Below are 16,977 nucleotides of genomic sequence, written 5' to 3' on the forward strand. Positions count from 1 at the left end.
TTTTACACACCAGCCGGGTAGTGCACGCACACAACGCCGGTTGTTGACGTTCTCATCTGGAGAGTGTGTGCAAAGAGTGTGTTGTTGTACTCACCTGTCTGAAAGGCATCACGTGAGTCTTGAGCACCGCAAAGTCCTCCTCAATCTGCTCCAGGTCCACCTGGCCTCTCTGTCCCAATATAACCAGTCCTCCTGGCCTCTCTGTCCCAATATAACCAGTCCTCCTGGCCTTTCTGTCCCAATATAACTAGTCCTCCTGGCCTCTCTGTCCCAATATAACTAGTCCTCCTGGCCTCTCTGTCCCAATATAACCAGTCCTCCTGGCCTTTCTGTCCCAATATAACTAGTCCTCCTGGCCTCTCTGTCCCAATATAACCAGTCCTCCTGGCCTCTCTGTCCCAATATAACCAGTCCTCCTGGCCTCTCTGTCCCAATATAACCAGTCCTCCTGGCCTTTCTGTCCCAATATAACTAGTCCTCCTGGCCTTTCTGTCCCAATATAACCAGTCCTCCTGGCCTCTCTGTCCCAATATAACCAGTCCTCCTGGCCTTTCTGTCCCAATATAACCAGTCCTCCTGGCCTCTCTGTCCCAATATAACCAGTCCTCCTGGCCTTTCTGTCCCAATATAACTAGTCCTCCTGGCCTCTCTGTCCCAATATAACCAGTCCTCCTGGCCTTTCTGTCCCAATATAACCAGTCCTCCTGGCCTTTCTGTCCCAATATAACCAGTCCTCCTGGCCTCTCTGTCCCAATATAACCAGTCCTCCTGGCCTCTCTGTCCCAATATAACCAGTCCTCCTGGCCTCTCTGTCCCAATATAACTAGTCCTCCTGGCCTCTCTGTCCCAATATAACCAGTCCTCCTGGCCTTTCTGTCCCAATATAACCAGTCCTCCTGGCCTCTCTGTCCCAATATAACCAGTCCTCCTGGCCTCTCTGTCCCAATATAACCAGTCCTCCTGGCCTCTCTGTCCCAATATAACTAGTCCTCCTGGCCTCTCTGTCCCAATATAACCAGTCCTCCTGGCCTCTCTGTCCCAATATAACCAGTCCTCCTGGCCTCTCTGTCCCAATATAACCAGTCCTCCTGGCCTTTCTGTCCCAATATAACCAGTCCTCCTGGCCTCTCTGTAAGCTGCTCTTCAAATCCAAATCGTTTGGAGCTGAAAGAGGCTCTGAAGTCACAACATTAGTTGAAAAGCAAAAGTAAAAGTTCGTCAGTGAATGCTGAAATCATGGCTGGAGAATCCATCAGGAACATGTTAGCATTTAGCTTTGAGCCAGACCCAGCATGCACCTCTTCACAGCATCTTGGGTGTGTTTGATTTGGGAGACTAAGCATGCTGGCCAGGTGGTGCAACTAATCAGGTAGATGCAACCTTTTTAACGAGGTACAATAGTACTCAAATAAATAGTATAAGTAAGCTACACAAAAAAGCAACTTTGTTGGAGTGACGACTAAATGTAATAAGTTACATTCTACCAACACTCTTATTGGAGGTTTGACACCTAGAGAGCTTTTTATCCATCGGTCACACCAAATGAGTTGAAGGTGCAGCAGCGTAACAACTGGAAATAGTAGATGTACAAGCGCAACACTGTCTTTATTTCTGAATGGTAATCAGTCAATAATCTTGATGTCACAAATGACAATTGTTCCTGACAGTACAGTATGAACTCTGCTTCAACATCAGTCCTCTGGAAAGCACTGAGCTCTCCACTTTCAGCTGCAGTAGCCAGTATAATGGACAATTAGGAGTACCTATCATTAGATAACCTTGATCACCAAGTTAACTGCTTGATTTCCTCCGGGACTACGCCTGCTTGGAAACACCCACCATCCATAGACTTTGTATTCTTCTTTCTCAAGTATTTCTTTTGTTCTTGCCGTTGCCTGAGCACATTGAGGACTCCGATTTGACTGATTTTTATCTTATTAATTAGAGCTGTACGTTTGCTCTGTGATTTTCTCAGTGACTGTCAAAGATTTGTCCGATTTTAAAGTCACATTATTTATAAAAAGTAAACTGTTACATGAATATCAATCAACATTTAAAAAAAATACAGAGCATTGCATAGTTTCTATTAATTAAGACAGTAGCTTTGTGCTCTGCAGCTATGAAAGGAGATGAAGATCAAGACGTTAGAGAGAAATAGAAAACTTTACTAACTCATGAAAAATGCCAGCAAATAAGAAGAACAAATGAATGTCTATAGACTGCAGTTTAGTATCATGGGTCATTTCTGCTTGATGAAATCTTATAAAGTTTTAAATTCTGACTGATTCTTTTATAATCGCTTTTCATTCATGCCAAAGTATGAATGAAACAGATGCAGCTGTAAGACACTTGCTATAAAACACTAAGTGTCCCAATAGAGCTGAACTGTACCAGCTATACCAGGGTAATTTAAAAATAACAGCATGTCTATGGAGTTTTTATATAGGTTACATACAGTTTATTGCTGTTACTTTTATTTGAAAACACACTGCAGATTTAAAATATTTTACAACGATACCAAAAACCTTATTGGAATGATTTGATTGATAAAAGCAGACTGGAAATCATTTGTTTCACAGGAAACAGATGGTCGTTAATCACAAACTGAGAGGAGAAGAGTGATTTGCTCTTAACTGAAGTGGATGATGTGTTTTTGAGTTGTTCTGGCTGCAGTAATTACATAAACACACAATACACACTAGTGTTACATGCATAAACATGTGGACGCACAACACACACATACTGAGGCCATTTTGTATTTCCCCTTCGCACACTTAGTATTCCCATACTCTGAGAATTGTAAAAGAGAGTATAACGAGTAAAAATGATGTTGTTCTCTCCTCAACTCCTGTTTAGAAGCCAGGGGATTGCAAATCGAAGGCTTAACAGGCTGGTTGCAAATCAGATTTGTGGTACTTCTGGGTCCGATCGCCCTCACCTGTCCCAGCAGGTAGAACATTTAATTAAATCTATTTCTCACATATATGCAAAAACAACATCTGCAGCACAAAAGGTTAGCCACATTTGTTTTGCTGTTTTGGGGTAATTGCAACTTATATATGTTGATGGTCCTGTTGCTGGCTGCCTCTGTGTGCAGAAACCATTTATGAAGGGAATAAGCCCATCACAGGGAGTGAGGAGTGAGCCCATTACAGGCATCCACTTTATGTGGTGTATGGATGCCCTCGAACTCAACTCACACTGGGCTCCTATGCCAGCCAATTACGCTGATATACAGTGTTCATACTTGTGTGATGTAAACCCGCACACATGCAAACACACACTAAGAGGCTAGCTTCTTATTTAAAATATGAATAACAGTCATCCCCTCATCATACAAGTGCTAAACACACACACACATGCACGTATAGAGGAAGAGGGAACAGAGCAGCAGGATGCACACACACACACACACACACACACACACACACACACACACACACACAAGTGCTGCTAATCTGAATTGCAGATGTTTTTTTGTGGCCTCCCTGTCTGCCAGCACCATGATGATGAGCCATTCTCGTTAGCATGGAGACTTTTAGCCGTAATTATCTGGTAATGGCACTTAGCCCATCAACTCCTCCTCTAGTGTGTTCCAGTGCACGCAAAAACATACAAAGACACATGTTTTTATGCAGCTATACAGACAGACAGACATACATACTCACACACACACACACACACACACACACACACACACACACACACACACACACACACACACACACACACACACACAGCTGGATGGAAACCATGCATATAGACAAAGAGAAGCACACTCAGGCAAACAGACACACAAACATAAACAGGCAAATATTAATAACCACACACACACACCTAAACAGAAGACACACACTGACAAACACACAAAGGCACACACACACACACAAACACACACAGGTGATATATCCCTTCTCCTCTGTCTGCCCCCATGGCTAATCTGTGCAACTTGTTATCCAGGAGATAATAGGAACTGTCATCCGTCAGGCAGAGAAGGGAGGAGGCAGAGGGGTGGCAGTGCGTTCATTGCATATTTAAACAGGAAGAGACTTTATTGCAACAACTTTATGAGGCCAGATGTGGTGAATTAACCGATCTGGCTCCTTTCACAAAGTCCAAACATCTTATCACTGCAACAAAAAGGTGCCACAGCGTGAAAGCATGACAAAGGGAGGAGCAAAAAGTGATAGAGGCAAAATGAAATGGACCAAGAGAGAGACAGCAGGTGAGAGGGGAAATGTAGGGGCGGTGAAAGGTAGAGGGAGACACTGAGTGTTAATTTGCTTTTAACAATCACATTTTATTGCAACGGTTGCGAAACACTTCAATTGTTAATTCTGTGAAATTGTTCACACACAGGAGCGCCATAAACTGGCATCTCCTCTGCAACGCTCTCAGAGGCAACACAAAGGCAGAGAGGAAGGTAATGAGAGAGAGATGAAGAAATAATGAAACGGGGGAAGAGAGGAGACAATAATGAAGAATGATTAAAAGAAATTACTACAGCAAACATAAGCACATACTTTGCTTTATGTCACTTTGCATTACAGAAAGTGCTGTTCCCTGAAAACAAAGTGGATCTTTCTTGGATGAAAGAGCAAAGCAGATTGCCAGCCTTTCTGGGGTTCAGAGTGTTGCCATTACTGTTTTAATGGCAATAACATTAGTGTAGTGGGCGCCATCAGCCAGCAGGGGCAGCAGAGCATGAAACTGTGTGTTGTTGTGCAGTAAGGAAGGACCCAAATGCAAACTCAGACAGGCTGATACAAAGAAAATACTTTAATAAAGAAACAACCTGTTGCAGGTGAACAAAACTCCATGCAACAACGAAGACGAATGGACAAAGAACTAGTATACATATTGAGTGATTAATGGGGAAGTGGGAGCAGGTGAGCAGGAGGGCTAACGAGGGACAGGTGAAAGTCATCAGGGCCGCACAGACATTCAAAACTGGCGGGAAAATACACGGGCAAGAAGGGACCAGAATACGAGAGGAGAGGTGACCTACAAAATAAAACAGGAAACACTTGACATGACTGAGTGACACGAAACAACAAAACAAAAGTGCTGCTGATGTAAACTGTAATGCACGAAGGAAATAGACATGCTTCTAACTGCTGACAAAAAACAAAGCCCAGTTGTGGTTGATGGTGAAACAGCTCAATCTCAGCAAACAAAAGTAGCCCGTTACATCGATGTAAAATGATTTAAATAGGCAGTGTCCTATTTAAATCATCCAGCAGGCATGAAGGAACATTAGCATTCATCTGAAGCCATGTTTCTGGCCCCATAATGAAGGGCTTTGTTTTTTCCTAAGTGCTCCACTATGTTCAACTTTGTCTGTTTTTGGTGCTGTTAAATTGTAAACAATGCTCTCATTTCAATTAACAAATCACTATCGTTGTTACTATAAATTATGTTTAAATAATGCAAATTCATTATACCTTTCATACTCTTAAGAACAAATTGAAATGTGCACATAAAACAGAACTGCTGTGTTGAGAGAGGAGGCGATGACCGGACTAAGGTCAGCTTTGCTTTTCCAAAATGAATTTCATAAGTAGAGTTGTCATGCCAGCCTCCCAAAATATTTTATTCATTTTTAAGTGGCAGGTGGAGAGTGAAGATGTTCTGCACTCAGCTACCTGGATGCCCCACTGACTCCAAATGTTCACTAATAGAGTCCGACATTAACTCCATTTAGCACAGGGGAGGAAAACAGCCAGAGGGAAAGGTTGTGGAGTGAGTGAGTACTGTGAAAGTGGATCGTTGGAGGTTTCTTCCTCTTTCTGACCATTGCTGGAATCGGAACCAACATAAAATGATTGGTTGAATATCAAAAGAGAGTTTTCAAGGCAACCAATTAACCTGAACATAGAAACTGAGAGAGGTATTTAACAGCCTCTAGCTGCTTCTTGGACATGATGTTGGAGGCCTTCCCTGTCTATATCTATGGACTCTGTTTCTATGTTCAGTGGATTGCCCCGAGCACTCTGACTTCAAACACCTATCTGTGACTCTACATCAGTTGACTGATGAATTTAGAATCTCTAACATTTCTATTTCAACCCTCTGAAAACCGCTCGCGCACTAACTTCTATACACTTTACCAATAAAAGTTGTAATGAAAGAGAAAGATGTAAGTTTAGACTCAAAGGGATAGCCTGAAATATGCTTCAGTCTGCCGAGACCTACAACCCTGACGTACAGAGTATAGCCCAGAACACCATAACCCTTTGATCCACCACGACTCCCTCAGTTTTCATGAATCTTCAATGACACCCTTGACTTCTGTAACGCCCGGGGAGGTGACAGCGCAGGGACCTCGTCAGGTTGAATCTTCAATGAAGAGCAACGGCAACTCTGCAACAATGGGCAGACCAAAGAGCGCCCATATCCTCAGCCAGCTCTCCCCGCCGGCTCATCCATCAAACCCCCAGTGAGCTGTCAGTCCTTTAAACTCTCCGGGGACCACACACACATCCCCCAGTCGAAACTGTAACTGTAATTTTTCTTCCCCTTTGGTTACACTGTCAGCCCAGTTTACTCTCACACTTCGGGTCTGTTTCTCCTGCCCTTTGCTGGAACTTGTCAGGTCTTTTATTTTGTCTCTGGAGTTCATTGTGAGTAAAAGAGGAAATAAACACTTGAATGACTTGTTCAAACTTCAAAGTTCAAGCTAACGCAGCAATGTTTTGATTACACGAATTGCAAGACAGGTGTGTGAGTGAGTGAACCATGTGCTCTGCTGAAGAGACCGCAGTTTATGATCTAGGGAAGAACCCCTCAAAACAAAAGAATAAAAGATATATCAATACTATTTACTTATCAAGTTTGTTCATTTTTTCTGCAAGGCCAAAGCCCAGTAATCTGTAACTATATCAAATAAAAGACAGGTGTGCTGCCTCTGAGTAAATTGATTAATTAATAAATTAATTAAAGTATAGCAATTAGAAGATATAAAAGTACATGTTGAGGTTACTCGCCTAAAACAGTTCCAAAGATCAACCTGGCATGACAGGTTTACTTTTCAAGGGTCTAAGGATCGAGGTCTTTGTATGCTCCGCAGATTGTAAAACCCTGTGAGAAAAACCTCACTGAACTAAACAGACAGGCAACAGCCAGAGACACATTTTGTGTTTGTGTGACACATTACAATAATTTAATTTACCCTTTAAGTCAATCAAAAGCTTATGAACACAAACGCTTGGACTCGAGTCCAGATGTACCACAGACAGACAAATAGGTTGGACAGTTTTTATAAATTTAATATATCAATATATAGAGATATTTATCAACAGCTTGATTTCATAGAAACGTGATCGAGACCATTTTGGCATACAGTACAGATATTCCATGTAAGTACAGAAGTTGCTAAGTTTTAAACTCCCCCCCCACCCCTCACCAACCCGCCAGTTAACCCCTCCCTCGCCTTCCCGCAGACACGTAACACGGAAAAACAGAAAGAGTAAAAGTATACAGGAGCACAAAACAAGGCACCAATAAATTAAAATGATAACCCCTCTTTTTTTTTTTTTAAAACACAACAACAAAATCTATTCAACAGAATTAAATACAGAATAAACCCTAAGAATCTGCAATGCTGTTAAAAAGCAAAAAAAAACAACAAAAAAAAAAAACGGAACAGACAGGAGAAAAAGTAAAATAAAAACACTTTGGCAGATTATTAATTTTTAGTTACAATCAAGTAGTAAATAAATCCAGTGCTCTTGAGTACAAATAAATTCATATATAGTCAACACTCCTTTTTTCCCCCCAGAGGTTTATGTACATCTTTTTTTACAGATACATTTAAAACATTATCAAAAGGTTTTTGCTGTATGAAAACGTATTTACAAGTCATGATTCAAAACCATTGGACTGTACCATTGGACCCCAACCCCCTCCCTTTTATTTCCTCCCCTCTTAAGAACGTTATCTCTTTACACAGTGCAGAAGGCTTCTTGAAAAGTTTTGTGCAACAAACAGCATAAAAAAAATGCCTGTCGTATGGCTGTGGAATGGACTGAGGCCCGAATGGTTTTTGAGATTTCCTTGCAGGCAATGACACCAGCAACATTTTGGTAGACAGTTTAAAAAAAAAAAAAAATTGGAGCCAATACTTTCTTATATTTGCAGTGATTATCTTCTACCTCAATCACTGTTGAAGTAAAATGCCCAAATATGTGACAACACAGTTATTTATCAAAATGTTGCTTGTGTATGTCATCATCCCAACACTCAACAGGATTTACACACAGACTTCACAACTTCCCCCATTGCGCTCTTCTTCCCCCCCCCCCCAACCTTCATTTTACACTGACTGGTATAAAAAGGTAGGTGACTGAACATTACCCTTCAAGTAATCAAACAGCAAGATGATCAAATATGAAACGGAGAATGGCTTGGCAACGAGAGAGAGCAAAAACTACAACTCACAGACTAATAGTCCAAAAAACACATGATAATAAGAGGAACCAGTTGTTGAAGGTGTAGGAGAGTCACTGGGTCAACAACAGCTAATTGCCAGCCAAATAGAGTCAATGAGGGCTCCTTCCAAAGTCCAGAACTATATCTGGGGGGGTGAAGGGGGGAGGTGGTTCTTCTGGCTTGTTCGGCCTGTTTGCTGGTTCACGATCAGGAAGTTTTTTTTCCAGCTCGAGGGGTTTCCTTGTTATTTCGAGGGTTCCAGTTTATTTCCTCCAGTGTTTTCCTCCAGTGTGTGTGTGTGTGTGTGTGCCTGTCTACCAAAAGACTGATGGCCTTGCCAAAGGAATGTCGATGGCTAAGATGAAGATGGGAGGGCAAGAGAATGAGAGTGCACAGAGGCAGCAACGCCGACTTTGCTGTGCAAACTAAAACTCAGTAGTATAACAACCATTAAAATACTCAAAGTGTCACAGCTGGCATTACTTTTGATACAGTGCACGATGAAGTGAAGTGGTGGGAGAGGGGTGAGTGATGTTAAAGCAGTCAGTGCATCCTGGGTCAGAAACGACTGGAAGCAACCAATTAGAAGATCACAGAGAGGAGGAGAGGGACAAGCGACGGGACCGTTAAAAACAGGGAGCACGAATCAGGGACACTATGATTACAGCATGCAATTATATTGGATTATGGGTTATCATGGCTGTTAGGATTGGCTAAGATCAGCTAATAATGTAACATTGTTCCCATAAAGTAAACCAGATACCTTGTCATGGATGTTTGACGTATAGGTGCGATCGTAACCTGCCTATTATACATCAGGGTTTGATATAGTAGCAATATCCCAACGCTTTATGAGTGTCGGAGTCAAATCTATAGATGAATCAGCTAAAATTAACGAAGGAATTTGACCTCAGAATAACTGAACATATGAACATAAAATCACACAATTAATTCTTCAGTGCTCAACTTGATCCATTTAACTTCAGTCGGTTGTTTATGGAGTTGACAGGTAGTGAGAATATGGCTATGCTGTCATTAGGGCATTGATTCGCTTCTAAACGATTCCTGAAAGTATGAATCAAGAATGTCCAGACAGCATACTGTCTAAGCATGTCCTCTTCAGTTACTACCTACTATGTGATGAATGCCGAAAGTCCCTTGCTGGACTTTCTCAGCGTCCTTCAGTAGAAACGGCTGCTCTCAAGGTGGCCACGAAGTGGACCGGCCAATCTGTCTTCCCACTTTAGCAATAATAACTTTTCTACCATGCCACGCTCAGTCACCTCAATAAATAAGCAATTTCTCCTCCTAACTGTTAACCCTCAGCATGGAACTCCATTAGACCCGCAGCAAACATGGACACAAAGGAAACGTGGGGAGCAGAGCTGGCTCAGCCCAGGGTTCAATACAGCAGCGGGTTCGTGAATTATTTTAATGTAAAATCCACAAAGATATCTGACCTGTTTTATCTTTCCGGGCATTTTACATCATCTTCATCTTTCCTTATGGAAAAAAAACTAGGAAATTGTGATTCATAACATCTCCCACAGCCACCGTACTCACTGAAAATATTTGAAAATAACCACAAATTGACACAATGCAGCCGTCTCAATTGAAGCGGTTTCCTTCATGTCAATCCTACGTTCTGCCAAAACACCAAACGCTGCATGTAGCTACCAAACCAGTCAAATGCATTTTATTTGGCTTCATCTGTGCAAGGTTAAGATGAAGGGAGATGGCCTTCCCTTGTGCTCAATCCTCCTCCCATTAGATAGACGAAGGGGGATGTAGTGCTGGAGAGGACTATAATTTACCTGTCTAGAATGCCACTTGTCTCATACATTACATACAAATCCCCCTGTGCATCATAAACTGAGAGGAGAGAGAGCCATCCTTCTGAGGGCGGTGAAAGGGAATGAGTGGCAGATTACAGCGACACAACATCAGCAGAAATCTGCTAAAATAAATGGCCCACTACTCATTTTCCAAGCACAAAGCTGTTTGCATGCAGTACAGTTTAGTCTGAATCCTGGCAGTCATTTCCTGCCTACCTTTGTCTTTTTCTTGCTTCATCCCCTGTGCTTACCCGAGCATCCACACTGAGCAAACATTTCCAGGAAACAGTGAGAACCATGAATAATAACTACCATTAATCAGTCTGTATAGTAAGATGAATACATATGCTGTGTATATACTGAGCCGAAGTTGGAAGACGTTAATGGTTGCATTCTTTACTTGTTTTTGCTCATTAAAAAGACGGGACAAACAAAAGCATTTCTGAGCTTAGCTCAGCTGAAATGCAACATTGTTTCAAATGTGTTATTCTGAGAATGGAAGACCGGTGTTTTAGGTATACCTCTATACCTTATACAATGCGTTATAAGTGTGCTTAACACCTTCAAGATGCCCATTATTGACACTAAACGACGTCTTGAATAGGAGAGTTGTAATTCTGCCATAACTACTTGTAACAGCTATCATATTAACTTGTCATAACGGCCTATAGTAATTCACTACTACACCGCATTATGAGCAATTATTGCGATAGTCACGGGGCATAAATTCCATCTGATTCAATGAGCTGGAAGCTTGTCTGTGGCAAGCCAATGGAAGATCAGCTCTTTACGCTGGTTTACACGCTTCCTCTCTATCCAGCCTTCAAATCAAATCAGTGCTCGGCTCAGTCAGCCTCGGCGTATTACTCATCTGCTCATACAAAACAGGGCCTTTAACAACCACGCTGCACTGAGCTGTCAGTGACAGCGGAAAGTGATTGCTTCGAAATGTGGGCTCCGTTTCTACCGCTTCTCATCCAGAAAACACACAGCCACATTGTTAAAAGACGGGGAAGTTATCATGCTAAGAAACACCAAAGGCAGTGCTGTGAGGTCGCTGAAACTCTGGGATAATTATGGCGAAGTTGTGAAACCAAGTCGTGTCAAATCAAAAGAAAAGTGATGTCATTGGAGCTGCTGTGTACGTGTGAAAGCAATGCGGTGTTAAAGACTATCGGAGCCAAAAATTCAGAAACAAGGGCAAACACTCACACTTTGCAGTTGTCTATTGCTAATAATATTTGTGTCAGTAGATAAAATAAGCTGCTTGCTTGCTCATACTGCATGTCTACAGGATTCCAATACAGCATGTGCAACTGCATTTAAATGGATACAGATCCAGTAATCCCATAAAATGTCCTTTTTTTTAAATTTCTAATATAATGATTACAAGAAAATAATTATTTTCGTGTTTTCATGCTCCATGTTGGGGTTGAAAGTAGGGATGCAACAATACCGATATCGGGCCAATACTGTTTCCTGTTCCGATGCGAGGGTCCCGGGACAAAGGATGTTGCATGTGTACAGATTGTAAAGCCACATTTGTGATTTGTTATTTTGGGCTATACAAAATAAATTGAATTTAATTAATCTGTTCATTTTGAAAAATGTTTACAAAGATGCTGGTGTACAATTCATTAATTTAATATCAAACAACAATTCAGTAAATGTATATCCATGTATTTATTTGTTAAATTTTATCTGACAAAGTTGGGAGAGCAATGTTTCCTTAAAGCCTGATGTTTCCTCACACATAAAGAATGATCTCAGTCACTTCCACACAGTGAGGCATACAGCTTATTAATCAAATACTGGTATCGCAACAGTACTTGTATCGGCCGATGCCCAAAACCAAAGACGATCGAGACAGAAAAAGTCGGATTGGCGCATCCCTAGATTAAAGTTATAGAGCTCAGCACCTCAAAGCACCACAGTCACAGGAAGGTGTTTTTGTGATGCTCTGCTGTCTGAAGTTTTGCTTTAAAATATTGATGGGAGCAATCACAAACAAAACGTCAGGAACGCATGCGAGTCCTAACACCCACCGCAAATGAACAAACAATCCCAAGTTCATTATCGACTATACTCAAACCTCTGATACCAGGAGACAGGATTACCCATAATCCTTTGCCTTTTCTGCCCTGCTGCTTTTTTACCTCGAGGCACTACCCTCTGGTGGCACGAATCCTCCTATTCCCCTCAAAAAAAACACAAAAAAACACCCTCCCTAACTCTTTCACCTCGAAATCTCCTCCAAACATACAAACAACCCCATCACTTTCCTTCGTCTCCTTTCCCCTTGGCTATATTTAGCTTTGCCTGCCAACTATAAAATATCTCAAGGGGTGGAATGTGAGTGTGTAAAAGGATGACATTCCCCTGTTTTAAAAAAAATCTGTCGTGTCAACCCAAGATGTAAAGGGAACTATGAATAAAAAATAACCTCCTTGCCTACTACTGTATATATCCTTGCAAAGTTGAACAAATCTGCCCGTCCTACTGTAGCACTGAGAGACGCCGATAACATATTTACAACAGCAAACACAAATAAATAAAAACGTCACAATATGAGGAATTAAAATTAATGCATGCCGGCTTTTTCCCCCCTGTACGGTGGCCAGACAGCCTTCTATTTACAATGTGCACGTAGGCAGCATGTTAGTTTAAACAAATTCATCAAGCAGCATTTTACACACCACTACAGCTAACAAGAGGCAGAGAGAGAGAAGAGAGGAGTGGAGACTACTAATAAACTAGCACTAAGGGAAGCAGTAGTGGCTAGTAGTGGTAGTAATGTTACTCCAGTGAGAAAATAGGAGAGGAAGGGGGATTTACAAGATGCATGTCATCCCTGCTCCTCAAAAGGGGAGGCAAAATGAGGAATCCTTCTCTTTCTCCTCTGCGTTGTACTGGCCTCTTTAGTAGTGGAGTAGAGGCTGTGGTGAGAGGAGGGGCCAGGATGGGATTGGGGAGGGGGGCAGTCTGCATCCCCCCCCTCAGGGATAGCCATCATCCTCCAGACTGAGTGCCACGCGCTGCAAACAGCAGATAAAAAGACTGTTACCACAGGAGGCTGGTGAAGGTGAGAGAGAGAGAGAGAAGTGAGACACACAAAAAGAAAACAGAGTAGCATGATGGACGGGGAATAAAGAAAGACATCAGAAAAAAAAAAAGAGAGATTCAAGTCTAAACGGCACCCAGAAAAGAAATGGCAGGTTCATATAGAATCCATTCTCCTGCTCTTTCTTGCGGTCCACGCTCCTCTCTCTGACCTTCCTCCTCTCCACTTTTTAATTCCCCCCCCCCCCCCCACCCCCTCGTTCATTCCCTTCTTCTCTGGCTGCTCCTATGCAAGGAATGTAGGATGCTCGCCTACGGCTTCAAATGTCTGGCCCACATAATGCCAACCCGATTTCTCTGGCTGTCTGAGTTGCCACAGTGCCACAAAAGGAAAAAGAGGAAAGAGAGGAAAGAAGGACAGGAGACGAAGAAAACGAGTAAAAATAATTAAAAGGCAATAAAATAGGTTTGTGCAGATGTAAATAATAAAACAGACACGAGAGAGAGAGTTCCCTCACTGAGGGTGGTTGTTAATTCGACCTTGAATCTTAATATGACTCAGTCGTGCACCTGTTTCCTGTGTGTGTGACTCCAGCCTGACATCACGCCAATGATTCCCAGAATTCTTTGCCTGCTTTCTCTCTGGAGCAACACAAAGCAATCTGTGTTACCATGCCAACCGATCAAAGCGCCAGACTCCCAACCCCCCATAATCCTTTTTGGCCGTCCTTCCCCCGCTGGCTTTCCGATACCTAAAACAACAAATATATTCAATGCATGTCATAATAAGTGATCAAGACATTTAAGTGCATTTTTTTTGTGCCAATCACAGCTCTGGCATCGTTTTCCGGAGACATGTAGAAAAATGCAGCTTCATGCCCCTAAATAAGTGATTCTCAAAACAGTGCAGTGTGCAACACATGAGACGTGGACATTCGTGGTTTCCGCAACTGCACTGAAGACACAACATTAGTTTGGACTGTCCTTGGTTCTGATTTGTGCTCCCTTTGTTGAGCTCCATGTCTTCTTTACACTGTAACAACTAAATAAGATCAACTCGCTGTAAGGGCAACGTCATGATGTTACTATCCACTCAAAAATACAATTTATTTGCAGAATGGTCCTTTCAGTCCGCTGTCTGAGGTGACTATAAAGCTAGTTCTCTTTCTCCTCACCCAATGCTAAAACCATTTTATTCTAAGAAATCAACCCCCCCCCCCCATCATGCATCTCTATTTTTCATAGCTTCACTGCATCAACACAGCAGTAATCATTTAAGCCCCTCTGATTTCTGAATGACCCTTTGTTATCATGTTTAGCAGCAAACGTAACAAAAGAAAACATCCACAAAATTCCTCTCTACCAAGGATGCTACCTTGTGGCGCATATTTTCTGTTGCCTAGTGACCGTGTTGAGAAATTAGATTTCCGCACCAGCTGCTTCTGCAAACAAGGATGATACGCGTCCGTGTGAGGAGTCTCGTCGAGAAACGGTGGCCTCGTAAAGAAACGTGTCGACCGGTAACAGAACAAACACTCCGATAATCAGACAAACGAACACAGCGAGCCAGTAAGTGGGACGGCTGCTTGGCGACAAAGATGCGATGGTGATAAACGAATGAGCTGTATGATTATGAACATGTAGGTGAAATAAATGTGAGCATAATGTACTCGTGAAGGGCCTGTGTGTGTGTGTGTGTGTGTGTGTGTGTATGATTGGTGTTTTCAGTGATCACTGCAAAAATGATGTGCGAGATTGTGGGAGTGTGCGAGCCTGTTCCTTCTTTCCGCCAGGCCTACATGTACAACAAACAGGCTTTTACAAAACCCCGCTCATCCTCCCACACCCCAAATATTCCAAACTCCTTCCTTTCCTCTGCAGCTTCCTCTCATTTGCTGCTGGAGAGCATCGGTGCCCCCGAGTACCAGTGCGAGTTGCTGTCTGTGACACCGCCCCCTAGAGGAAGCGCTATGAACGGCTGACTGTGGCTGCCACTCACTGCTGGATACACGTGACCGACGGACTCGCTGTGTCGCCCGATGTGGATTTCGTCGTCGTCATCCTCCGTGGTTTTGCGGTAAACCGGGTTGTCGAAGTTCATGCTCTTGGTGTTCTTGCGCCGCCAGTTGCGCCAAATCAGGTATCCGCCGGTGCAGAGTAATCCGATGACCACTGTGGCAAGGATAGGGACTGCATGTGTTTAACACACACACAACAACAACACACGGCGGGAGCGTTAACACAGCCCAGGGGACACAGAGCAGCGCTTTAAGCACTCACACATACAAACACACCTCACACACGCTCCTTTATGCACTGAGGGCTCATTATTCTCTGCCTTTATTTTTCAAAATTGTATATAATCGAATGCACACCTGTGAGACGGGTTCGTAGGGGAATCAAATCAAGAGGAAAGAATGGTGGAATGGTGGACTTCCACACACTGTTAGCGAGGAATTCATTTGTGTTCATTTTGTTGTTTAAAACATTTGAACATGTAATTAAAAACAGGATTATAAAGGATACCAATTACAGCACAAACACTTTTGTAATTCATTCTTTACTCTCCGATATGCAGCAAATATGCTCAACTTCGCTCGTCACGAGACTTTATTTGCTGTTGCTAAACTGCAGTGATCAGCGTCATCTTGCAGAGGACATTGAATCCTTGTGGAAATCTGTTTAGGATCATCCACAGTGTTTTACATTGGAAGTGAGCCGCCGTGCCAGGAAAAAAAGACCACCTCTGCTAACATTAGAGAAAGTTGGGTCTGAAATAAAACGCCAACACGAGGAGCAAAGGTGGTAATTTCACACAGCAAATGCTATATGTTTAATAGGTGAGGCCATTGTTCAGGCATTCATCTAAAAACTTAATTGATCACAAGACAAGACAGGATAACCACCTTGGCTGTGGGAAACCCTGTATATCCATCCATCTGCTGTTTCAATAGAAAATCCATGTAATTTTGAGGGAAACTGGTGAAAACAATGAGCCTTCATATTGTATACATACATTCTATTACATTCCCATGAAGTCTCAATCTTACAGAATGATCAAAACACAAACACGTGCACAATCAGCAACAATGAATGCCTGCAAGCATCATCACACACCCCACATCCACACACCCGAACACAAGTACACGCGCACACAATGAATGAACCACCATTGCATCTTGTAGTATTCAGGTTCCTGAAGGAAGTGATTTGTTTTGTTTTTTATAAATCAAAGCCCTGCAAGGTTACTTAACTGTCATCTCGTGCTACGATTTATATTTTGGGGGAAAAAATCAAACACAATCTGCAGACTGCCGGACTCTGGTGTTTTTGGGTGGGGTAATGAAAGACGAATGGAAAGGGGAAGAGGATGAGAGGTAAAGGGGGATGAGAGAATTTTTGAGATAAGCTCTGTCTCTCTCTTCTCATTACCATATCAGCATGACTGCTTAGCTGCCCTTTAGGACCTGTGTGTGTGTGTGTGTCTACTTAATGTATGAGTCTATGTGTGTGTAGAGACCAACAGCCAAGCCAGAGGTGTGTCAACGAGGAGCGATAAAACAAGTGTGTGTGTGTGTGTTTTTGTGTGTGTGTGTGTATGGCATCGTCCGTAGATGTGTCTGCATCCCCTGTGGAAGCCCCATCTAATTGC

At 42.5% G+C, this 16,977-nt stretch overlaps 1 protein-coding gene across 7 annotated transcripts in view; it reads right to left on the reverse strand.

Moving 5' to 3' along the window:
* Positions 1-4,758: 4,758 nt before the first annotated feature.
* The window catches only part of lrp8 (low density lipoprotein receptor-related protein 8, apolipoprotein e receptor), a 157,243-nt gene continuing 145,024 nt past the window's right edge, over positions 4,759-16,977 (reverse strand). For 3 of the 7 annotated variants that reach the window (XM_076088357.1, XM_076088352.1, XM_076088351.1), the window contains one exon: positions 4,759-15,515. In XM_076088357.1, the coding sequence (XP_075944472.1) occupies positions 15,214-15,515 (302 nt within the window). In that variant the 3' untranslated portion in view covers positions 4,759-15,213. The remainder of the gene's footprint in view (positions 15,516-16,977) is intronic. The other 4 variants (XM_076088354.1, XM_076088353.1, XM_076088356.1 and 1 more) reach the window with 3 other exon arrangements.

The sequence above is a fragment of the Anarhichas minor genome, unplaced genomic scaffold, assembly GCF_050575085.1.
Source record: "Anarhichas minor isolate MPS153535 unplaced genomic scaffold, ASM5057508v1 ptg000010l, whole genome shotgun sequence".
Taxonomy (NCBI): domain Eukaryota; kingdom Metazoa; phylum Chordata; class Actinopteri; order Perciformes; family Anarhichadidae; genus Anarhichas; species Anarhichas minor.